Raw genomic sequence first — 24,331 nt, 5'->3', positions numbered from 1 at the left:
TTCTTTATTCCTGATAGTGGCAGCCATGGATACCCTATCAACAACTGTTTAAAAATAGAAGTCCTCAGTTAGTAGCAAGTTATCTAGTTAGCATGGTTAGCATTTTTAACATAACTGCTAAAAATGATTAGCTAAGTTAGCTAATCAACGTGGTTAGTATTGTTAGCTTAGCTAGCATATCTGCTAGAAATCATCAGCTAAGTTAGCTTATCAACCTGGTTAGCATTGTTAGCATAGTTAACATTTTAGAATACCTGTTAGAAATCATTAGTTAAGTTAGACCAGGAATGTTTAAGCTTTAAAATGTCTACCTTAACACTATCAACTCTCTTTAAACTATGCAACCACCATGTTTACCCTAGCTACACCTTAGTAACCATATCTACATTATATATCTATAAAAATTTTCATGCACTGGTAATTCCTTGGAATTGCATTTCTAGTTTATTATTCTTTCTCATTTATTTCTGGACACTTGAGCACAATGAATGTCATTACTTTTACACTATACTATTATATTTTTATGAGTACATGTCAATAAACTTGAACTTGAACTTTAAATCAAACTCTGACCAACATTTAATAAATAATAATGAGACAAATTCACAAAAGCTTTGAGCTAAATAAACAAATATCTTATAAAGGAAGATTATGGCGATGAAAGTGTTTATTTTAAGAAACCATGACAAGAAACATTCGCACAGTTAAATGCAGAAATACTGTATGCTAAACCAAATTACAGTGGAAATCATTCGTTTCCTAGGATCATTTGTTTCCTAGGCAAAATAACCAAATAATCACTTAAACATTCTCATTTCAATGTCCATTGGCATGGCTTGAGAGTAATTGATGTGAATGATTTGCATGGCTAATCTGAGATATAACCACAAAATGATAAGTATATCAATTTCAGTTTCCCAGGAGAGTAAATAACATGAGCTGCAATTGTGTGTGTTCCTATTCCTAAGCCTACAAAAAAGAGCGCAATCAGATCAATGGGCGTCCTTGAATCCTCAGACTGTGCTTGTTTCAGTAACTCAACGATCAAATCATCTGCATCTCTTCAGGTGAACATTCAAAAGGTTCTTACGGTTGAATGCCTCACCACAATTTTCACAGACGTGGGGCTTCTCTCCAGTGTGTATGAGCGTGTGTCGCTTGCGATGGGCACTGTCCGAGAAGCGCTTGTCGCACACTTTGCAGGCGTACGGCTTCTCGCCCGTGTGCGAGCGCGTGTGCACCGTCAGGTAGCAGGACTGCGTGAAGCCTTTGCCGCACTGCTCGCACTTGAAGGGCCTCTCGCCGGTGTGGAAGCGCATGTGCTTGAGCACCTCGGAGTGCGTGAGGAAGCTCTTGTTGCACTCGCCGCAGCGGTGCGGCCGCTCGCCGGTGTGGATGCGGTGGTGGCGCACCAGCGTGGCCGCCTTCATGAAGCTCTTGCTGCAGTAGTCGCACGGGTGGCGCACGCGCACCTCGCTCTCCATGTGGCTCTCCAGGTGCGCCGTGAGGCTGCGCGGCCGCTTGAAGGCCTTGGCGCAGTGCGGGCACGCGTGCGGGCGCTCCTCGCGGTGCACCACCTCGTGCCGCGTCAGCTCCGCCAGCGTGTAGAAGCACTTGCCGCACTGGTGGCACAGGTGCCGTCGCTCCCGCGGCGCCCGCTCGCCGTGCGCCCGCCTGTGCAGGGCCAGCTTGGTGGGCGTGGCGAAGCTCTTGGGGCACTGCGGGCACCGGTAGGGGCGCTCGCCCGTGTGCGTGCGCACGTGGCGCACCAGCGGGCAGAGCTCGGTGAAGCTCTTCTCGCAGTGGGAGCACGGGTAGGCGCCCTTGACGCTGTGAGCTTGCAGGTAGTGCAGGCGGAAGCTGCCGAGGTCGGTGTACATCTCCGCGCACATGGTGCACTTCATGGTGCACACCAGCGAGTGGATCTGCTTGTGGCTGGTCAGCTGACTGGAGTGGGAGAAGCGGCGGCCGCACTGGGTGCATCGCAGAGGGTCGTCGCCCCAGTGGCGGCGCGAGTGTTTGCCCAGGTCGTACAGCGTGCGGAAGATCTCCTCGCACTTGGCGCACTTGTGCCATCGCTTGGTGGGCATGTTGGCCTGCCGGTGGGCCCTCATGTGTCTCTGGAAGTGAGTCAGGAAGGAAAATTTCTTGCCACACGTACCGCAGATTATTGGCTTCTTGGCAGACGCCACCGCCTGAGGTTGGGTGGTGGGCTCGGCGCAGGAGTTTTGCTCGTGCTTCTTGAGGTCAAAAGGATAGTGGAAGCCCTTGCCACACTTTGAGCATTCAAAGCGATGGACTGCATGACATCTGTGATGTCTTCGCATGTCGGTGGCTCGGGTGAACGTTTTGCCACACGTCGGACATATTTTTGACCGCAGGTCACCTGGTGAAAGAACTGGACCTGACTCGACCTTCAGAGTAATCTCGGAACCATTGTCAGTATTCTGTGCAAGTTCATTTTCAGGTAAGCCCAACCCTTTGTGACATAGGTCAACATGTTTCTTCAAATTGTATGGATACCTGTACATTTTGGAGCAGTGCGTACACTCATATGGCTTTTCCACAGAGTGAGATCTCATGTGCCTCTCCATGTCGGAGGCACGTGCCAAAGTCACACCACACACAGGACACCATCTTGGGTCTGCGCTCTCACTCTCTGGCTGCTCTGCGGAGGTGGACGTCTCGGCTGCCTGAGGCGCGTTCTCAGAGTCCTGTGGGACCTCTGTGCTGTTGTCCAGCACTTTGGTACTTTCCTCATTTGGACCGGTGGAGCCTGGCTTATCGACGACTTGCTCAGGGAGAGGTTCCTGATGTGGCTGAGGGATAATTTCCTTGCACACAGCAGTGTGCCTCTTCAGGTAGCTGAGGTGCAGAAAGCATCTGCCGCAGCCAAGGCAGGAGTGCAGAGGCTCTCCCACGTGGCTCTTCTGGTGCCTCCTCATGTCCGTGCCACGGGTGAAAGTCTTTGAGCACACGGGACACGTCTTCGGTACCGGGTCCCTTTTGCGAGACTGTTTCTGTTGCACCGAGGCATCAGAGGTCTGCTTCGCTAGCGGCTTAGAACCGGTTGTCTGGCGAATGCCAGCCGATAGGAGCCTGCTGAATTCGTCTGGGTGATTCTTCATGAGGTGCTGGTGCAGGCTAGCCTCGGTTGCGTCATGGAAGGAGCACTTGGAGCAGGCGTAAACCACAGCGGGTGACTTCCCATTCCAACCTTAAACGACAAAGTCAAGTCATTATGACCGCATCTACACAAATACATGTTCAGTTCAAAAACCTATTCAGATAAATAATGTTTTTTCAGTTCATACAAAAAGGAGTGCATCTCGGTTTTACAGCTGCTGCTTTGTGATCGTAGTGATGCATGGATCAGTACCATGGGCTTTGCACTCCTTCAAAAAGACAGAGGCTAGCCTTAAAATATATTTGTTTGCGGTCATGCCTAAATAGAAAATAAATAGGCAAATCAAAAAAGGTCATTATACAAATTGAGATATGGGAATCAGAGACATTTTTAATGATGTATAAGTTGCATTCGTTTGAATATGTTAAGTGCCAGGATACTTGAACAAAATAAAATAAAAATTATTCAAATACAGTAACATGTTTATTACAGTATGTGTAATAATAGAGTGACTGACACAATATTTTACATGATGGCATTTTATATACAGTTAAGCCCAAAATTATTAGCCCCCCTGAAATTTTGGAACATTACTCTAAAATTCTCCCTAAATATTTCATCCCTGATCAAATTTTAAAAATCAAACATTCGCCAGTGTTATTATGTAGAATCTGGTGCATTTTGGAGTGTTAATATATTATTAGGAATGCTTAATCTCAAATTGTGTGAAAAGTGGAGTGGTCAAAATTAATAGCCCCCATGTGATTTTTTTGCTTTTAAACACACACGACCAACCTGTCACCTTTCAAGCCACACCTTTGCAGTTAGTTAATGTCCAGACAACACCTGAACACCCAACCAGCATTGATTGTTTACCTAAAGACTTCAAGGAACAGGCCTACAGGCACTTGAACACCTGTCTGAGAGGGGACTGCCTTTACAGGCATACTGAAGATAAAGGAAATCTGTCTGGACCTCAGAAAGAACATCATTGAGGCCTATAATATGGAGAAAGGCTATACTGTAATTTCTAGATGCTTCACAGTCTGTAGAACAGCCGTGCAAGGCATCATTACAAAGTACAAAGAGTTCCAAGTTTGTGCATAACAAACCTAAGTGTGGATGAAAATGCTAAATATCTCAATCTAGAGAGAAAAATCATTAGGGATGTTAGCAAGCAACCCTGCACATCCGCCAAAATGATAGTTGCTGACCTTGAGACCTCTGGGGTTAAAGTCTTGAGGAAGACAGTAGCGAGGGATTTTTATTATGGAGGCCTCCAAGGTCATCGGCTGAGAAAAAACCCATTACTCCAAAAGGGGCGCTTCAAAGGCAGACTGAACTTTGCCCATGCACATTTAAAAGCTAAAAATGAGTTTTGGAAAACTGTCCTTTGGTCTGATGACATTAAACTGGAGCTGTTTGGGCACATGGATGTTGCCTATGTTTGGCGAAAAAAGGGAAGGCCTACAACCATAAAAATACAGTTCCCACAGTGAAGCATGGTGTTAGGAGCATCATGTTATGGGGCTGTTTTGCTGTCTCAGGCACAGGGAGCCTTGTTTGGGTGCATGGGATCATGAAAAAGAAAGATTATGTTGACCTTTTGAGGGATAACATCAAGACGCCTGCTCTTAGTCTAGGCTTAGGTCACCACCAGGTCCTTCAGCATGATAATAACCCAAAGCATAGTGAAGAGTGGTCTAAAACGCCCTAAAGGATACCAAAATCAAGGTGCTGGAATAGCCTACACAGAGACCAGACCTCAACCCCATTGAGAATCTGTGGCACGTGCTTAAAGCAAGAGTCCATGAAGAAAACCATGCAGTTTGAACGAGCTGGAGCTAAAGAGTGCTTAAGAGATATGTGCCAGCCTAGTAAAAGACTATTCAAAGAAGTTGTTGTCAGTTGAAGCAAAGAAAGGCTACACTATTGACTATTAATGGTCTGGGGGCTAATAATTTTGAACATGTCAATTCTTGCTTTTCTTGTCACAAATCAGAGCATGAGTAAACAATGATCATCAAACTTTGTGGGCATACTGTCTTTGCACTTCTGTAATCATATAAACTAGGCACATTTTTGGAAATTATCATTTTCATGTATAAACAAAGGATTATGTCTGAATTCATAAGGGGGGCTAATAATTTTGGGCTTAACTGTACATCCACACACGTTTTTAGGGGGTCAGCAAGGGTATAAATAAACACAAAACATTAATGCACTGTGCATTATGACATACATAGGAGAACTAATTAGCCGGTACAGTAATCAACCATGGCTGTGTATTGCAGCTACAGTGGTGGCTGGCAATTTCAGATTGCTAGATGGTACAGAGCAAATATGGTTGTCCCCATGTCCACATTGACTGCACCGCAAGTCAGTCCGTCAGTCCGTCCGTCCGTCAGTCCGTCCGTCAGTCAGTCCGTCAGTCCGTCCGTCCGTCCGTCCGTCCGTCCGTCCGTCGGTCAGTCGGTCAGTCGGTCAGTCAGTGGTGCATTGTTTGGGGTGAAGTCTGTTCCTCAGATTGAAGGTCTGACCCCCCCGTGTGGATGCGCATGTGCCGCATCAAGCTGGTGCGGTGCACGAAGCGCTTGTCACACACTGCGCAGGGAAAAGGCCGCTCGTGCGTGTGTGTGTGAGCGCATGTGCTCCCTCAGGTAGCTCGCCTGGACGTGACCCCTGCCACACTCTTCACACTTGAACGGTTTGTCGACCTCGTGGTAACGCATGTGCTTTTTCAACTCTTCGGGGGACAGGAACCTCTTCTTGCACTGGAGGCACTGGTGGCGTCTGGTGGTCTCTCCAGAGTGCTTCATGAGGTGCCGCATCATGTTTTTCTGGCTGATGAGCACCTTGCCGCAGTGAGAGCAGCTGTATCGCGTGCGCTCGTGGGGCTCCCTGTGCGTCTTCATGTGAATGGACAGGTTGTGCGGGTGCTTGAAGGCCTTGCCGCAGCGAGCGCAAATGCACCGTCTCTCCTTCCCGTGGACGAGCTCGTGCTTACGCAACACTTCAGCCGAAGAGAAGCACTTGCCACATTGGTGGCACAGGTGTTGGCGATCTTGCTCAGCCGTCTCGTATTCAATGGCAATGCCATGAGTGCGTAAATGCGCGGCCAGGTGGCTAGGCGTCCAACACTTCATGGGACAGAGTGAGCATGGGTGAGAACGCTCGCTCGTGTTTGCGCGCTGATGCGGAGGCAAGATTTTGGTGCAGCTCACCTCACACTGAGAGCCCGGGGAGTCATTCTTGATGTGGTGACTGTGAGCTTTCAGGAAGTGCTGCTGGAGGCTGGCCAGCTCAGTGAAAGTATCCTCACATATGGTACACTTCACCGGGACCTTCTTGTGCTTGACCGACGGCCTGGCACTGTACGAACTGTACGAATGCTCAACATGAATGTTCGAACGTTCAGCACCTTTACTTTCAGGAACATCCGAACCTCTGTGAGAAGTGTCAACGCGTTCCACCGTATCTTCCTTGAGCGATATCCCAGAGTCTTGTTTGAGGTTCTTGACATCATCTTGGACTTCAGTTATTTCCTCATTTAGACGGGTGGACCCTGGCTTAATGCTGCTCTCCCCAGACCCTAGAGCCTGATTTAGTTGTGGGACAATCATGTCTCTGCACTCAGACATGTGTCTATTCAAGCCTTCCGATGGGTGGTCCTGCAGATACCGCCCGCTGTCTGAGACAGTGCTGGCGCCAATGGGCCGTGCCTTGAACATCTGGCCTTTTTTGGCAGGCTGGGTTGGACGGACTGGAGCATTGGTTTGTTTGGCTGGAGACCCAGGTCCGCTTGTCTGGATAATGCCTACCGACAGGGGCCTGCTGAACTTGTCTAGGTGATTCTTCCTATGGTGCTGCTCCAGGCTAGCTCCGGTGACATCTTGGAAAGAGCACCTGGGGCAGGCGAAGATCACAGCTGGTGGCTTCACGCCACAATCTTCAAAACAATGTTAACGACACATTATAACAAGAGAGCAAAATTGTGCATTTTACAAATAAGCAGTATTTAGAACATTATTTCAGTACATATTCTGAAGTATATATTATATTACCCATTACGTTGCATGAGGCCCATATTTTCCCATAAATAAATAAAGCCAATTAGAGTTATTAGCACAGCAAACATAGGATTTCAATAAAACGGCACAACAGCTATTACAGCTTTTAATACTCTGGGGATCTGAGAAAAAAACTGTATTTCAATTTGACCTTTTATTTTACAATACCCATTCTTCCATGGTATTAAAATAGTTAATTTTCCTATGCGATATTAAATTGACATCCGGGTCCTGGCCTGACCTTGATACATTTGAGGTGGTTTGGGCCGCATATTCTTTAAGCAGCACTTGTGAACATGACTGGGACTTGTGGGAGGGCTGCCTTTTCAATTTGTATCGTCTACATAAGCTGAAGCATGCCAACGACCTCATTAACAAACATAAAATAAATAGAATTTTAATTTCAAAAAGCCCAAAGCAATATGTGCATCTAATAACTTGGGTCAATGTTTGTTTGTTTTTTCCTGGAAAAAATAGGCTGTAATAACATAATTCAATACAACATCATAATAGAATATAACATAATGTTGAGCTATACACTGTTCTGCTGAAAGACCACAAGTCCTTGTTAACAAAACACTAGAATGTGTATTACAGAAACAATCAGAGACAATAAAAGCACAGTATACTGAAAATTCTAGCCAATCAGGCATTTCTCACGCATGTTCACACTTTGACGTTCTAACAAAATCTACATCGGTGTTTGGATTTTCTGAAGCAAGCAAGGCTACATTTGTCGCAGTGCTAAGCAAAATAAATTGTTGGCACGTTATGGTTCAGAACAAGCAGAAATCCCTCATTTTTAGGACCCACATTAAATTCAGGAGGTATTGGTTAAGAACAACAATGCACTGATGCAATTGTAGATGACATAATGTTCATGTGCCTAGAGTACGGGGAAGTGAAATCTAATCACGTTGAGGTCAACCCCACATGATAATGGGACCTTATACTGATAAGAGAATAACATGGCTCTGCAATATCCTGGGCTATATTTAATGGTTCTAAATTCTAGGAATGTTATACAAATACAAATGACTGCCATTGGCACTGGATCATAACTTTTGAATGTTAATAGTTAAAATAAAATAATAGTTTACATAACTATTGTGTTGTCAGTTATCAGCACCTGACAGTAAAATGCTACTACCACCAGAAGATGGCAGCACTGTGCCTAAAAGCTGTTACCACTACTATTACACAACAAAAAATGGAACAATTTACTACCAGAGAGCTGTAAAACATGTGTGGCGCTGTAGGATATAGAAATATGCAAAGCCAAAGATTATACAGTCATGAAAAAGTTGTTTGTGTATTTCAAAAAATAAATAGAATAAATTAATTAAAAAATAAAAATGCAGTACAAAATGTTTGAGGTGTTTAAGAGTGTGTCAAATAGCTCCCAGTGATTAGAGAAGTAACGTATAAACTTGCTATGTCAATACTGTACAACAGTCTCCCCTGGTGACTGCCCTAGTTGCCCTACCACTGCTGAATTCATGTGCATTCATGTCCAAGAATACAATACACCAACTTGAAACACCCACAGGACATCTCATCTCATGTCAACTGATAAGATGGTTTCTCTAGTGAACTACACAGGTGCAGACACAGTTGCTTGACTTAGGTATCAAGTTCACATCCTTTGCAGCCTTCTTACATCATAACGAAAGATATAAACGACCCTTATTGGCAAGTATGGTTGTAAAAACCCATCTTTCAGTAATATTTGTCTACACATGAGGACATAATAATTCTTGGTTATTTGCAATATTACAGAAAAGTGAGAAAAAATAGATCACAACCACCAAACCAGCATGGGGCAGGCTTAATATGATCAGACAGGGGAGAACAGCTAGGAAGCAGAGGTAGAAAAGTCCAGCTTCAGAAAGTAAAAGTCCTACCACATACTGTATGTGACCCTTTGCGCACAACGTTATTTTGAGAAAATCCACAATAAACAAACTTCCGGGTTAAAATGTTGAATTTCACGTTTTCGCATAATTCGAAAGTATACAGTCTACAGTTTCATATCGTTAACTAATTTCACGGAAAAACATACGTCTTGACTGTTGAACCCGGCGAAGATTCAACACATTTGCAGTCATTCCCGTTGTCCACGCTGCTTAAAAAGGTGATTTCTCCTCTTCTGGCATATTGTGACAGGAGAATCATGTCAACTTTGGATGCAGTTATCTTAGCAATAGTTTGGTTGGACTACTTTCTGAAGCTGGACTTTTCTACCTCTGCACTGTTGAACATGACTAATGGCGTATTAAACTGCATGGACTTGAATGCTCTTTGGAATTGTGTAGACAACTGCATTTGAAGTTTGCTGTACTAGATAAGGTAAAAGTTGAATGTACCAATTTGTCAATTTACCAATCTGGCTGTGCCCTTTGGGAATTAGAAGAGCACAAAGCATTCCCAGATCGATTTTCTTATGACTGACTTTGAGGTGATTACCAGGCTATTTCAACAGGTAATCTATTCTCACTGCATTTCCCATGTTTAGCTTCCATTACGAATTAAATGAACAGTTTCAATGGGTTTCATAAGCACAAAAAAAAATAATTACCTGTTTTATCTGTTCTTGGAATCATAGCAGAGCTCACATTCTTTTGAGTTGGATCAGGCCTGAAAAATAAATAAATTAACAAATTAATAAATAAAACAAATACGTTTTAAGACAAACCATTCTTTTTTTTTCAATTAATTTCCAATGCTAAACAGACCACTACTTACTCATCTTGTGAATCTACCCAAACGATCTCAGGCCTTCTGTTTTTCCTCCAGACCAACTGAAGTCTTTTCTTCCGAACCCTGCCGCTCTGTCTTGGGAGAGGGGGTGGCAAAGGTTTTCCCGAGATATCGATTCTCTCCAGCTTAACGGTGGGCTGGCGCAGCAGATAGATGACCCTGGCTCCGTGTGCGGGTGCAGCCTGACTGGAGCCGTGGACAGGCTCTTCAGGCCGTGCCTCAGCGCTCCTCGGGATCCCCTCCCCGTCTTCGGTCGTCTCGCTCCCCTCCGGCCTGTCCTCGACCGTCGCTCTTTCAGTGTAGTCCACCGTTCCGTCCTCATTGATGAACCCGATGCTTGGGCTGGTGGCCTTCCCGGAGCTTGAGGGCTCTTCCGGTTCTTCCGGTTCTTCAGGAGGTGTCGGCATCTCCTTGGGTGGAACGTCCTTCGCTTCCTCACAAACCCAACCCTCATGGCGCTCGCCGTCCACATTCACACCGGCACGCTGGCGTTCAGCAGACTCCGCCGACTGCCCTGGCCCTTCCTCTGCATCGCTGCCAGCGCTCATTGGTTCATCGGACTTGACATCCTCGATGTCCACCTCAGTAGCCGGAGCACTCACTTCTTCACATTCCACGGAGACCTCCTCACAGTAGGAGGACTCCAACTCAATTTCAGAGGCTTTGCGCTCGGGGTCCAGCACTACTCGCACCAAAGGGGGATGTGAGAGGCAGGAGAAGATGCAGTCATCATCTGCAGAGGGCTGTTCTGGTAAAATAGCTGTAATGAAGAGAGGTCAGAAAAGATGGCCATGAATCAGAATAGAGTTTCAAATGAAAAGAAACTACAATTTATCAAGACTATATTGCACCAACTGTTAAAATCTCTCTTGTGGTAATATGAATATGCATAAGTAAGAAATGCAGTGCAGAATACAAGATGGAAGTCGTTTTTACCCTTGGTTTGTTTATCTGCATGGTTTTTGTGGTGGTTGAGAGAGTTCAGCAATTCCTGAGGATGTGAAAGGGCTTGAAAGCATTCCTCCATCACAGAAGGAGCTAGACTTAACATGGAAGCTACCTGAAACAAAATGCATTGCTTCATGTTAACCATTGTTATCTGACAAATTTAAACAAAACAAACTTGCAAGGCACCTCCTTGTTGTTCCATGTAACCAGTTACAAACTCCAAAGGGGTATCCAAAACAAGATAAGTGGTATCTTGAGTCTAAGGAATAGAATATATACTTCTTTGATCCCGTGAGGGAAAGGCCCAAGGTACACAGGTACAGAGGCAAAAGTTTGTAAGTCAGCCGTGAATGTGCCTCTATGTTCAACATAGGCCAACAACATTTTGCTTTGTAGTCTCTCTTCGCAGGGCAGTTTCTTAATAGTGTTGTTATAAAACAACGGGGCGTAGTAAAGCGTGGCGTCAGCTCATGTCTCCCATCCAGAACTTCGAGTTATACTGATGTGTCCTTGTATATATGGAGGACGAATCAAATTGTATCATATTGGTAAAGCTTCAGATTACTTTTTCAGGCATCAAGGTCTGCTTAGCTTAATGTATGGGTGTCCAAAGAGGCTGGCTTGAATGAATTTACTGGACTTTTTGTTCTCTGATAAGGTTTGATGTCAACTAAATCTTGGAAAGTGTTTATCTTACAAAAAGGTAATTTTACAGTGTGTCTCCTGAGCAACATACAGTAGGTACACCTATGTAGGTAAAAAGGTAAATTCTTTCAGAATTCTTTGAGACCTAAGTGCATGGGTCCCAGTTGAATTGACATGAAATGACCCACTAACAGGGTGGGAATTATACCAAGGCCATGAGGCCATGGCCGCCGTTGCCCTACACTTTGGCCTTGATGCCCTGTGAAAAAAAACCCATCATAAGGCCACAGTGGCCTTTATGCCCCTGACTTAGGGTTGCCAACCATTCAGTATAATACGGAATCGTCCCGTATTTGACACGTAAAAGTCTTGTTCCGTATTGAACTGATACGGAACGCTCTTTGCTCTTTGAGTGAAATTAGGTCCGGTGCTTCACCTGATAATTTGCTGCGCAATTGATCACGCAAGTCTGCCATGATTGGGCCTCAACTTAAAGAAGTTTGAGGCTGTGTTAGTGTTTCTCAAAGCCTACAGCGGCTAGCGGGTCTATGTATTTGTGTCGAGATAACCCTGAAATGTAAAACCATCGGATTTTACTCAGTGGCCTTTGTGCCCTATCATGTGGCCTTGGTGCCCCTAAAAAAAAAAGAAGGTGAAGGCCAAATGGCCTTGCCCCTAAAATGACGAAATTCCCACCCTGCCCACTAATCTGTGAGCCAGTAAAATTTCCCTGCCATGTTATCTAAATCTACACAGCAGGGTTCATACCTCATATATGCTTGGGACGCAAAGAACTTCCTCAAGCCTGGAGACAAATATCCAGATCAATCTCTGCAATGCAAGGTCAAACTTCGGACCATACTCCACCGGGAACACCTCCTAAAACATGGGATTAACAGCCATTTAACTTCTACATTGTAATATAGTACACAAATCGTAACACTAGCTCATACTTTTATCAATATGTCTTTAGTTATAAGAATGTCCATGATATCGTATAAACTGTATTTAGCTGTTTCAGTTACCTGAAAGAAGACATCTCTTTCAATAGGGTCATTCAGCAGAATATCTACAAGGGCTATGAAATTAGACTCTGATGTTTCAACGTCCGCATCTCTTATCTGAAAGGGAAAACACAATATGCTGATCAACAGCACGTAACCAAGGACAAAAATGTGTGAACTGAGGGCCAATCAAATGAGTCGCTGTAAAAGTTCACTGATGTCAATTTCATAAACACTATTTAATAATAATAAATGATAAATGTCAAATTATGTATAATGCATTAATCAGTCCTTACTCAGGTTACATTAAATGAATGTACAACACATAGAAGGAGTTTGAGATGAAAATGAGTTGAGATTCAAAAATGTGTACAACTTCATGAGCATGGCTTTCCCACACATATTTCAGCATTCCAACTAACCGAAGACTCTGCAAGAAGAGCAGCAGGAAGTCGGATTCTTTCCAGGTGATATTGGATGGTTTCTGTGTCAGCTGAGCTCTCAGACCTGCACACCTCAAGGACCACCTGAAATTAGAAAAGTATGCTGATGTTATAGCCTAACAAGGCTGCCCTTGTATAACATGCATGTATGCCAGTCTACAACCAGTAAACACTAGACATGGGCCATATTAGCCTTTGTCGTCATTCTTTTAAAACACTTTTTAATCTCTGCCAGGTATGATGATTTGTACGGTGGTACTTGCAACATTCACCTGAATGACCTCTTGTCTCTTGTTTGAGTTCTTACCTTTGCTCGCAACCCAAGGATGAGCTGGGCCCTTTGTCTGTGACTTAACAACTCAGGGGCCGACTCAGTCATTAACGTGACAAATTCTTCCAACATCCCATAATTCAACACATCCCTCTCCTGGACAACTTGCCAAATGGTTGCGCAGAGCAGTCGGAGAGGGGACGTCAGCAGGCGAAGGACTGACGAGTGGGGGCTTGGCTCTACGCAGATAACAATACATAATGGCATTGAGTAGAGGTCGATGGCTAATGTAAGAGAGTTTTGATATAAAAAGTTATGCAAATGAAGTGATAGACAAAGCCAAATGCATAGCGTCAAAACATGCACGCGACTCATGGCTTTCCTAATTTACGGGGAAAGTGCAACATAATGTCCTATGTCACGTCAACAGTTTGACTACCATGATGATACTTATTAGCAAACTGACTTATTGCAGAATGATACTGACTGAGCATAGGACAGATGGAAGGTGCTACACAGCCACACTGACGTGAGTTACTGACTGACAAGTTTTATCACTGTCATTATCCACAACGAGCCCACTACAATCGTCATAACAATAACACATAACACTAAAATATCACTAAACTACGTGTCTTAACGTTTAAAGGAGAACCACGGAACAGAGATGACACAAACTTGTTTGCTAGCTGGCTAATGTTTGCTAAACACCATTCCCTGCCACGCTAACGTAAGGTTAACTTTCTGGAACCAAAAGCCATTAGCACTACACTTTTACTTACCTTCTTTCGCTATACATTGTGGTTGCATTTCGCAACTTTCTACCAATTTACCATTTAGACTTTAGATCAAAGTATAGAAGAACGAGCATACACGTCCGTTCTCAGTTATTTCAATTTTGGCCCTAAAAAAGTATTTTTTTCTTTTTACATGAGCATACACAGCGAAGTCAAGATACTCACTGTTGCCATCTACCGGGTTGGAGTATTGCTGATGAATGAGTGTCAGATTTTCTTTAACTGTTCATGGATTTCCCATTTCCCCATGCTTCATTATTTTCTGTACAATTTAAGCAATGGCAGCTTATTGAGCAAGCTATGTAAACACCTATTGAATAGATACAAATAAAACGGTGACGTTTTGTATACTTGTTTAAAAAGTGGATATATCTGGCTCAGGCTATGGGGGGAAAAGCTAATTTGTTGATAGTTGTAAAACAAAATGTCACTGGCCACAATATTGTCAACCTGAGTCACCATGACAGCTTTGCTAGGCATAAATCATGTAATAAGAGCAAATGAACAAATATGACATTATTTGCAGTGGAAAATAATTGACACAAACATTGTTCTATCTTGAGGTAGGCCTAGGTGAACCTGGACTAACCACAACCAAATTTGAATTTCAGTCTGGAAAGGAACCCATTAACATCTGTTTTCACCAAAACCCAGTCACATGTTATTTCTTTGGAATTGAGTAAAACACCTACATTAAAATGAACAATGTGATTCTTGGATTTCCTAAATTATTTAGTCAGAGTTTAATGACATAAGTTGCTTACAGTTGGTGTATTGGTAGTAGTGCTAACAGTATGTTACCTTGGTAAAAACCACTCATAGCCCACACTTTGCGAAGATAGTCTGGCCTCTCATGATTGAGAAATATTTCCAGATCTAGCATTATAATAGGTGTTGACTTTGAAATAATTACTTTCCATTATTTATTTAATTACTAGCCTGTAAAAATCCAGACTCATTCACAGAGTGAATAGAGTCTGGGAACTCATTGAAATCATTGGTCCTGCCTAACCAATCCTTATATTGTCATATGCCAGACTGGTATCCCACTGAAAGGAGGTTCTAGGCGGATGTGGTCAGTTTCACTGTTACTCACAGGATTCAAATTACACAGCCAAAAACAGAAATAAAACATTTAACAGATTTTATTTTTCACAAGTAGCATGCCATTTTGAACAACGTTGCCCAAACTTTCTGTTCACATAAACTTTCCTCAAGTTCACTTATTTTTGCAATGCTTCTCTCTATGTCTTTTCAGATATGAAGTCCGAGGGAAACTCTTGGGACAATTTGGGCATTTGTAGGGCGTTTCCCCTGTGTGAATCCTCATATGCTTTTTGTAACACTCTCTCCGTGCAAAACCTCTCCCGCACGCAGTGCAAGAAAAAGGCCGTTCACCAGTGTGTAATCGTAGATGGATCAAGCGATGACTGGAGGTGATAAACCCTCGGTCACAAATTTCACATTTGAACGGCCTCTCACCCGTATGGACGCGCATGTGCACCTTTAGGTCGCCCGCAGATATGTAGCCTTTCCCACACGTGGAGCAGAGGAAGGGTCTCTCTCCAGTATGGGTGCGAATATGAGTGTTGAGGTTTCCCCTCTGGCTGTACAATTTACCACAGTACGGGCAGATGTGCTGTTGAGTGGGGTGTGATCCCCTCAGGTGAGATTTGAGATGGGTAGGAGTGCCGAAATTCTTGCCACAGACCTCACAAAGGAATGGCTTATCCGTCATGTGGTGGGACAAATGGCCCAGAAGGCCTTGTTTGGTCGCAAAGCTTTTATCACATTGGTTGCAAAGGTAGGGCCGAATTCCTTTGTGCGTCATCAGGTGGCTCTCAAACTCCAGCAGGGAAGAGAAATGCATTCCGCAGAATTTACACTCAGCTGGACCGAGCTGTGCCACAGCCACCTCGGTTTCCTTTGGTGTCTCTTGAAAGCAAGATGGAGCAGATGAATCCACTGACGAAGATGGAGCAGATAAATCCACTGACGAAGATGGAGCAGAAGAATCCACTGACGACGATGGATCAGATGAAGCTGGAGCAGATGAATCCACTGACGAAGATGGAGCAGATGAAGAAGGAGCAGATGAATCTTCACGATGGGTCCGCATGTGACTCATTAAGCCGGAGAGACGCTCAAACGTACGGTCACAGACAGCGCACCGATGTGCTCCACCTCTGTGTGCTTTCTGGTGCTGTCGCCAACTGCTCACAGAGCCTAATTTTAACCCACAAGTTGTGCATACGTAGGTGAGTGGACCTTTCACGTGTTTCAGTTTGTGGACAGCGAGGAGTGAGGCATTTTGGAACTTCAGTCCACACTGGGAGCACTGGTAGGTTGTGTTCCTGCTGTGGCAGCGCTGGTGCATCAGCAGGGTAGAATAGTGGGTGAAGCACCGGTCACAGTGAGAGCACTTCTTTTTAGCCCGCTGAGACACAAGTCTCTTGGCAGGTGCTGCTGAAGAGACGCTAGTCCTTGTGGGAGGCCCGTCTTGGGAGTTAGCTGCATCCTGCAAGAGCCCTTCTTCTACAGTTCCTGAGAAAATTAGAAGGAAGTGAAGTCATAAAAGAGCAAAGCAAAAATCATAACGAATTTTAAAATATGTCTGAAATGGATCCTACCATCCCCATGATCCTGGTTGTTGTTGGAAATGTCTGAGAGCACCAGGGGACCTCTGAAATCAGTAAACAACATGCACGTATATAAAAAAAAAAAACAATCATGGCATTGGAAATTATTTGTGTAGCCTACTATTTGTTGATCTTACATTTGCTGGGATGACTTTTCGGTTGGTGCTCTTAGGTTGGCATTCAGGATAACTTTCTTGCCAGGATGAGTCCCAGCTGGGGCCTCCTGCAACATCTGATCACTTCCGTTGACTGGAAAAGTCCCACAGAACTCTTCTAAAGGCACAGTGGTCTCCTTTAGAGCCTTTTCCGAGAATGACTCACTGTGGCTGTGTCCAGAGGTGTCAGGAAGGGTCCGTTTCTCTACAGCAATGTCTTCCAAATCAGCCATGTCTGTTGAAGCTGTCAGAGGTACTCCTTTTGATATTCCACAGTTATGTTCAGAGTCTGACAGACTGGTGTCTTCTGTAATCCTCTTCTCCCTTACCTCACACTCACTCAGATCAAGTTCAATCTCCACGTCATCGTCATGGTCAACTTCAAACTGCTCGCTGGACATTCCATGTTCCTCTTCTTCCACACTTAATGTTGGGTCATCTTCGTGGCACCTCTGCTGGTGAAACCCCTGTCTCTTTGGGTTGTCTTGGTGTGTCTGAGAGGAGGAGCTCTGTAGGTCCAAACTGGGCTCCTTTTTATGGCTGCTGAGTGAATAATCTGTGTGTGCTAGTGACAAGGACAAGATGATTCTATCCTCCACTATTGAGGGAAGACCTATGAAGGATGAAGAAGTGAGAAGTTAGATAAGTGACGAATATGAATTCATTAAAATAGTAGGCTATTTCAAGTTGACATTCACAAGTTGTAAAAGCTTATATACTAGCTGCATCGCTAACGTTGAGCTACCTGGCTTCAGTGTGGCCCGTTTGGACAGAGACAATAAACTGTCTGGCAAGAAGAAGGGCGGTGGACTGGTGATTTACATTAACGACAGGTGGTGCAACCCCGGTCATGTTACAGTTAAAGAGACTGCATGTTGTAAGGATGTGGAGTTAATAGCAGTGAGCCTTCGACCGTATTACATGCCGAGGGAGTTCACGCACACCATTGTTGTCTGTGTTTACGTTCCGCCACGAGCCCTCCCGGACGCCCCCCCCCCCCCCCCCCAGGCAATACATCAATGTGTTGAATTGATGCAATACATGCAATACATCAATGTGTTGAATAAGAGTGAACTTTGTGCAGCTAAATGTACAACCCATAATTCTGGCCAGTCAAAGCAATACAAATACAGTATATGGCTTAGAAGTATGATACCCTAGGCTACACAATACAGCTAAAGCCTATCTTAGACTGACAGACTTAGACAAGATTTGGGAAAGATTCTTGAAAGATTGCAGTTTTTTGAGTAAAGCTTGAAAGAGGGGCATTAGTTAAAAGACTACAATCTTTCAAGAATCTTTCCCAAATCTTGTTAAAGTGTGTCAGTGTAAGGTAGACTTTAGACATACGTGTATATGGTATGTTTACATGTTGAAGAATACCATTGTCATCCGAAGGCCTGTGGCAGTTGTCCTGCAGGAGGCCCTGAAGGCCCTCTGTCTCATCGGTATACTGCTTACATTCTTCCCAGAGCAAGGGACTGCTAATACAGGAGGCAACCTAAAAATAGTTCAGACTACAGAGTAAACATCTATGTATTTCAGATTACAGTGTAAAAAGACATGCACTTGAGGTTTCTATACAAATGTATTCTTGTTAAAGGTTAAAGGGATGCCTCAACATACTTGTTTAAAATTTGGTATTGGGAGAATCTGTTCCAACCTTGAAATGAATTGACAAACAAGAACCTGGAGAGCTTTGTCAAAATCAGGCCCATACTCCACAGGATACACCCTCTGGTAGATGGAACATGAGAAATTGTGAATGACAAATGGGGAGAAATGTTTCCAGTGAATAATGTCTGAATGAACTAAAACATATTCTGAAGCTAAGAAATAATGTTACAATCACAAGCTTGTAGTCACTCACCTGGAAAAAGTCTTCCCTTTTAACTGGATCTTCCAGCAATTTTAAAATAAGACTGGATAAGTTTCTTTGCAAATTATCAATTTCTGAAAGTCTAGACTGTGAAGAAAAGAAAAAACAAATCTTGAGGTCAAGTTAAAAAATAAAACGAAAACCACCACATCAGAGTGTTGTAAGTTGTATTGGATAACAACGTCTGGCTAATGACCATAGTCAAATAAAGACTACAGGGCCAACAATTTGGATAATTTTACACATGGATGTTTTTTTCCCCCCCGAAAAACATTGGTATTTGTAAGATCTGATGTTAAGAAATTTGACATTGGTTTACTAACCTTGGTAAGATGAGCAGATTGAATTTGAATTAGATGAGTTTTAAGAGTCTGTGAATCAACATGCAGATCGCCTCTACACATCTCTAACATCACCTGATGGGAATGGGACATGGAAAAATTTAAAAATGAATGCACTCACAGTACCACTGATCATATCACCAATCAAATGGTGAACACTAGCGTTCTTACCTTCGCACGTAGTCCCATAACCAGAGTGGCTTTCTGTCTGTGGCTAAGAAGGTCTGGGACCATCTTTGTCACCAGGCAGACGAAGCTCTCCAGCTTCTCATAATGCTCAACATTCTGCTTGTGTGCAACTTGCCACATGAAAGCAGTCATCAGCCGCAGAGGAGGAACCAAAAGCCGCAGGGATGTCAGGGAAGGGGGTATGGAGTCTGAGCACAACAAGGAGGAACAACAGCGAAAGGATGTTCATTTGAGAGTAATAGGCATTAATCACAGACTTCGCCTTCATTAGCAGGTAGTGATAGATTTCGTGAAGTTACCGACTTATTTTTAGTGGCCGAGTAAATTGGTAGAAATGTCGTTTAACGTTAACGTTCGCTTTGTAGTCAGTCACACTACTGTTAAAGATCCAGGCAATTTAAGCTACCATGAAACTACACCAACTGCAACCACATCGTAATTGCATGTTACAGCTGGCGATGTCCAGACTCAGAGTTCACAAACTTTAAACTTTGGTCATATTTAGCGACATTTCCAAAACAAACATACCCATGGTGGTCCTTGACTGAGCGGCGGCAAATTGCTTCGGGTGTCGGTAGATAGTTGGGGCTGGACATGGCTAGGTTTTGTTATTATTGCCCCCTAAAGGACTGGAGGTGTTTTTTCTGTTTTGTTTTGATTGGTTGTTTATTTGTTGGTTTCTGTTTTGATATTATTTATTATTATTTTAAACCATCATTTTTATTATTATTATTATTATTATTATTATTATTAGTAGTAGTAGTAGTAGTAGTAGTAGTAGTAGTAGTAGTAGTAGTAGTAGTAGTAGTAGTAGTAGTAGTAGTAGTAGTAGTAGTAGTATTAGTTTAATACAATTATTTTTCAAACCATCCTGACTGAGTAACCATGCAATTCCTCTCTACACACTCCTGAACAGTAGGTGGCGGTATACAACAATTATATGTAATCTGCTAATAAACAAAAAAAGAATAAGAGTGCAGTAAGTACGGTCATCTTTTTAAAAAAAAAAATGACAAGTTGTGTTTACTGTTTCATGTACCATTATCATGTTCATACGATAGATTCATTCGTTTTTTTTTAAAAAAAATCCGAGTGTGGAATTTAATAGTTTTTTAGTTTAGGAGCAAAATAGGTTTAGCCTAATTGTCGAATTTGCTGTCAGGACAAATGAAACGTTTCAATCGTCCCGCCATCACACATTGTAGGCTAGGCTATGCATGATGGAATGTAGCCTACCTGTTTGCCATGAATAACAAGTAGGCCTAGTTTTTATTGAATAGCAAGAGTGCATCACATAAAGCACACTGAAAATACATATTTGCTGGATTTACTATTTTACTTGATTTTATCATGTAGCCTACATTGGTTGCACATGAATGAATAGGTTACGAAACTGATTCATGCTGCATAACCCAATTTGATCAAGTAGCCTACCCTTCAGTGAAATTGATTAAGTGACATTTATGAAGGAGGCTAGCCTATTTATGTAATTCCAACGTCATTGTAATATACAGGTGGCATGGGAAATAGGCAATTAGATATAGGCAATAGGCTACCATTTCAAATCAAAGGACAACTTGTAATGTTGTGCCTCCGCATTAAGAAGCATTTAGCTTAATTGATTGCTAATTGAAAACATGTGCTTTAAATTACTAATAGGCTATTTTGTGCATGCTCAATACATAACACATTCATGGTGGGAACAAAGCATGGTTTATCTAAAAGCATAACATGATCTCTAAACATAGTTAAGAAACTAATGTGAAAACTTTTGGCAACACTGTTAGCTGTGTAAGGCAGAGAGATAGAGGGTTACAGCTGCATGATTATCGCAGTAAGCTTGCAAAGGCTCATCGGAACACAATGAAATGGTGACACCAAGACATTAGGCTCTCTCATTCGTCTTTTTAAACATACACCCTTCCTTGGTTCCCACTGATCTATAAATAACACTGGATAGACTACCCCATTGTTGCTGCCCCATTCTTTATCTAGATCAGTGGGAATGAGCCGGAGGACCGAGGAAGGAAGGGAGGATAGATAAAAAGACGAATGAGAAGAGCCTTTTGTGTTCCTTTGCCTTAGGCTGGTTCAGTACTTTGGTGCTTCACATTGATCTAAAATGAATCTGTTGGATACATTCATTGCTGTGACAAAATATGTCAGTTCAACGTAGTAACATTGTGTTTGATAGAAAAACGGGAGTTAGTTTAACTTCATGTTTCGTGGCGTAGTAAATGTGACAAACCCTGTTTTCCTTTTCCCCCTAGTATATACGCTTACCTTACTTGATTCAATTAGAAAAATGGATTACTCAATCAAAATGAATATTTGAACACAATAAGGCTGTGTTTCATTCAAAACTAGACTTGTTTTATTTAATTGTAACGTGATATGGATACATTTGACTATGCCCTGACTTTTCCTTTTTTACAGTGCAACAGAGAATGCCAAGAATCAGAGTGAGGAGGACAAACAGAGGGCTGGTGCCACCAGCAATATATGAAAGGGCATATGCAGCAGTGGTGGAGGGGGCCAGCATTAGGAAGGTGGCTAAGGAGTATGGCGTGAGCCATGGCACTCTTGCTCGCTATGTCAAGAGGAGAGGAGAGGCCGAGCCGGGAAGAGCTATTACCCCTCCAGGCTACTGGACCCCAACCAATAGGGTCTTTACAGATGGTCAGGAGGAGAAACTGTACGCCTGCCTAGAAAGGGCGGACTTCAGCCTGAGCCCTAGAGAGGTTAGTGTTGTAGAGAAACGTCAACATGGGTCTTCACACAGGCAACAGGCATTTAAGAATAAAATGAATAAATAAATAAATAGAGGAATAAATATATAAATAGATACATAGAAAAATGCATAGATAAATAGGCAAGTTCATAAAGTTAATAATAAAAAAAAAACCATTTAGGATAGTTCATAAAGTTCATAAAATCATTTTCTGAACCCTTCAGGTACGAAAGTTGGCATTTGAGCTAGCAGTGGGGTACAACTGCAGCTTCCCACCATCTTGGCAGGAAAAAAAGATGGCAGGGAAGGATTGGTTTGCCTCCTTCATGGAGCGCAGTGGAAGCCTCTCCAGACGCAATCCTCAGGCAACTAGTAACTCCCATTTTACTAGTTTTCACAAGACCAAAGTGGCAGCCTTCTTTACCAACTTAAAGATTGTTCTTGACCGCCACAGCTTCCAGGCCAAGGACATCTGGAACATGGACGAGACTGGTAAATCAACCTTAAAAAAATGAAACAAATAAGAACTATATACATACACATGCTATTACATTAAAGTTCATTTAAAAAAAAATAATAAATTCATGTTTACAGGAGTTACAACCGTCCAGGCGCCGGTCGGGGCAGTGACTTCTGCAGAGACTGGGACACTGGTCACCGTTGCCCTGGCAGGAAATGCACTGGGTAGAGTTATCCCTCCCTTTTTCATTTTCCCCAGGAAGCAATTCCAGTCGCATTTCCTCAAGGGTGGTCCAGTTGGCTGCACTGGATCAGCAAATGGCAGTGGGTTGATGCAGGAGGACGACTTCCTGCAGTATTTGGCCCACTTTGCAGGCAACGCCCGGGTCAGCAAAGAGTCCAAGCTGCTGCTCCTCCTGGACCCTTCTCATCTATCCCTCAGAGCCATCGATTACTGCAGGGAAAATGGGATTGTGTTATTGTCTTTCCCTCCCTACTGCACCCACCGTCTGAAGCCAATGGACCGCAGTGTCCTTGGCCCTCTGAACACCTACGTCAACTCGGCCGCAGATCAGTGGATGAGGGTGCATCCAGGCACAAACCTTACCGTTTATGATGTCCCATCCATAGTCTCATCGGCCTTACCTCTGGCGGTGCAGGAGTCAAATGTCACCTCTGGGTTTTCTGGAACTGGGATTTGGCCCTTCAACCCCTTGACATTTGACAAAGATGACTTTGCGCCTTCCTATGTAACTGACCAGGTCCAAGAGGCTGAAAACACCAGTGATTCAACAGGTAGGCAACATTAAGTCAATAAGTACATACATAAATACATTAACACAACAGTTAATCAGAAAGTTAATATATTAATCTCTCCTTTGGGATGCATTGAAGTCTCTGATGAAGCTGCCCAAGAATACAGCCCGGAGTTTGTCCATCCTTTCCCCAAGGCTGGCCCTAGAAAAAATACAATGAGAAAAGGGATAAGGAGGCAAGTAGAGTTCCGTTTTTCTCCCATCTCAAGGCAAACTGAGGGAATGATGCACGACCATTCAAAAACATGACTGGTTTTCTGAAGATACAAAGCTTAATGCTAATCGGTGAAGTGTCCCTTTAATCATTTTAAACCAAACTTAATGTCTAACTTGATTTTGCAGGACAACTGCAATACTTACGGACTCTCCGGTGAGGGCAGCTTGGGAGGAGGCGAGACACCAGCGTCGACCTAAGCCATCCTCCAAGGCAAAGGCACAGACAAAAAAGCTCTTCTCGCCCCCCACCACTTGCACCGCTGCTAGGCCCTCTGCTGCAGCTGCAGCTGCCACCGCCGCGGACACCTGCCCGTCTGTGGAGGTCACCCTTACTGAGGAGTGCCTGGTGTGCTGCGGGTCCTTCAGCGACTCCGTGCCTGGAGAGGTGTGGATGCAGTGCCTTCTCTGCTATGGCTGGGCACACGGGGTCTGCACAGATGGAATGGGGGACTATGTGTGCCACAACTGTGATGTGGAGCAAAGGTGGAGGAATAACAATGAGATACTAAATATAATTGTAGTGCAATAGTAATAATAATAATAATAAAAAAGTAATTTGGTCACATTTAGCCTGTTCTTGTGATTTTCTCATATCCATTTTCATGCAGGACCCACCTGGTCTTTTTTATCCTTAATGACAATCATTCAATATTTATCATACACTGGTCAACACTTGGATACAAGTTGTCATCAAGTAGCCTATGCTGCTAAATCTAGCGACTGTCTCAATTGCAACATAGTCGCTAACCTAAGTCATTCTCAATCCATCATCATCCACCACCTTGTAGATGTGTAGATTAATACCATATTTGAGAACATGAAGTAAGTTTGGCTACTTAACT

At 43.4% G+C, this 24,331-nt stretch overlaps 3 protein-coding genes across 7 annotated transcripts; 1 reads left to right on the top strand and 2 right to left on the bottom strand.

Moving 5' to 3' along the window:
* Positions 1 to 431: 431 nt before the first annotated feature.
* On the bottom strand, positions 432 to 14,183 carry LOC134062203 (zinc finger protein 62 homolog). Its single transcript, XM_062518145.1, has 9 exons — positions 14,051 to 14,183; positions 13,305 to 13,507; positions 12,977 to 13,081; positions 12,576 to 12,671; positions 12,319 to 12,429; positions 10,894 to 11,017; positions 9,943 to 10,717; positions 9,776 to 9,834; positions 432 to 3,217 (listed from the first exon to the last, which is right to left on the bottom strand). The coding sequence occupies exons 1-9, from the start codon at positions 14,076 to 14,078 to the stop codon at positions 1,050 to 1,052; spliced, it is 3,669 nt and encodes a 1,222-aa protein (XP_062374129.1). The 5' UTR covers positions 14,079 to 14,183; the 3' UTR covers positions 432 to 1,049.
* A 961-nt stretch (positions 14,184 to 15,144) lies between these two features.
* Positions 15,145 to 20,597, bottom strand: LOC134062408 (zinc finger protein 16-like). 4 transcript variants are annotated; one of them, XM_062518397.1, is made up of 10 exons: positions 20,505 to 20,597; positions 19,251 to 19,456; positions 19,062 to 19,154; positions 18,730 to 18,825; positions 18,486 to 18,596; positions 18,243 to 18,360; positions 17,078 to 17,472; positions 16,842 to 17,047; positions 16,696 to 16,748; positions 15,145 to 16,609 (listed from the first exon to the last, which is right to left on the bottom strand). In XM_062518397.1, the coding sequence occupies exons 1-10, from the start codon at positions 20,557 to 20,559 to the stop codon at positions 15,285 to 15,287; spliced, it is 2,658 nt and encodes an 885-aa protein (XP_062374381.1). In that variant the 5' UTR covers positions 20,560 to 20,597; the 3' UTR covers positions 15,145 to 15,284. The 4 variants fall into 4 exon arrangements, with proteins under 4 accessions (XP_062374381.1, XP_062374380.1, XP_062374382.1 ...); XM_062518396.1 differs by having other exon boundaries at positions 15,147 to 16,609; positions 16,842 to 17,472; positions 20,505 to 20,596; XM_062518398.1 differs by lacking the exon at positions 20,505 to 20,597 and adding an exon at positions 19,797 to 19,847 and having other exon boundaries at positions 15,149 to 16,609; positions 16,842 to 17,472.
* LOC134062409 (uncharacterized) lies at positions 19,408 to 24,043 on the top strand. 2 transcript variants are annotated; one of them, XM_062518400.1, is made up of 6 exons: positions 19,408 to 19,542; positions 21,705 to 22,009; positions 22,224 to 22,491; positions 22,594 to 23,253; positions 23,353 to 23,449; positions 23,616 to 24,043. In XM_062518400.1, exons 2-6 carry the CDS (start codon positions 21,716 to 21,718, stop codon positions 24,016 to 24,018), a joined length of 1,722 nt encoding a protein of 573 aa, XP_062374384.1. In that variant the 5' UTR covers positions 19,408 to 19,542; positions 21,705 to 21,715; the 3' UTR covers positions 24,019 to 24,043. The 2 variants fall into 2 exon arrangements, with proteins under 2 accessions (XP_062374384.1, XP_062374385.1); XM_062518401.1 differs by lacking the exon at positions 19,408 to 19,542 and adding an exon at positions 21,356 to 21,429.
* The last annotated feature ends 288 nt before the right edge of the window (positions 24,044 to 24,331 follow it).

Source organism: Sardina pilchardus, chromosome 17 (assembly GCF_963854185.1).
Source record: "Sardina pilchardus chromosome 17, fSarPil1.1, whole genome shotgun sequence".
Taxonomy (NCBI): Eukaryota; Metazoa; Chordata; class Actinopteri; order Clupeiformes; family Clupeidae; genus Sardina; species Sardina pilchardus.
This window is presented reverse-complemented; position numbering and strand designations above follow the sequence as displayed.

What these genes read in the sequence shown, in the direction of transcription:
- LOC134062203 (XM_062518145.1), bottom strand. Translation starts at nt 14,078, where the DNA reads ATGCAACCACAATGTATAGCGAAAGAAG. An exon ending in CTCTTCTTGCAGAGTCTTCG is followed by an intron (nt 12,672 to 12,976) that starts GTTAGTTGGAAT and finishes TTTCCCTTTCAG; the next exon opens with ATAAGAGATGCGGACGTTGA. An exon ending in TGGGTAGATTCACAAGATGA is followed by an intron (nt 9,835 to 9,942) that starts GTAAGTAGTGGT and finishes TTTATTTTTCAG; the next exon opens with GCCTGATCCAACTCAAAAGA.
- LOC134062409 (XM_062518400.1), top strand. Translation starts at nt 21,716, where the DNA reads ATGCCAAGAATCAGAGTGAGGAGGACAAACAGAGGGCTGGTGCCACCA. An exon ending in AAACACCAGTGATTCAACAG is followed by an intron (nt 23,254 to 23,352) that starts GTAGGCAACATT and finishes GATGCATTGAAG; the next exon opens with TCTCTGATGAAGCTGCCCAA. An exon ending in ATGAGAAAAGGGATAAGGAG is followed by an intron (nt 23,450 to 23,615) that starts GCAAGTAGAGTT and finishes TTGATTTTGCAG; the next exon opens with GACAACTGCAATACTTACGG.
- LOC134062408 (XM_062518396.1), bottom strand. Translation starts at nt 20,559, where the DNA reads ATGCACTCTTGCTATTCAATAAAAACTAGGCCTACTTGTTATTCATGG. An exon ending in CAGGCCTTCGGATGACAATG is followed by an intron (nt 17,473 to 18,242) that starts GTATTCTTCAAC and finishes CATCCTTCATAG; the next exon opens with GTCTTCCCTCAATAGTGGAG. An exon ending in CAACCAGGATCATGGGGATG is followed by an intron (nt 16,610 to 16,695) that starts GTAGGATCCATT and finishes TAATTTTCTCAG; the next exon opens with GAACTGTAGAAGAAGGGCTC.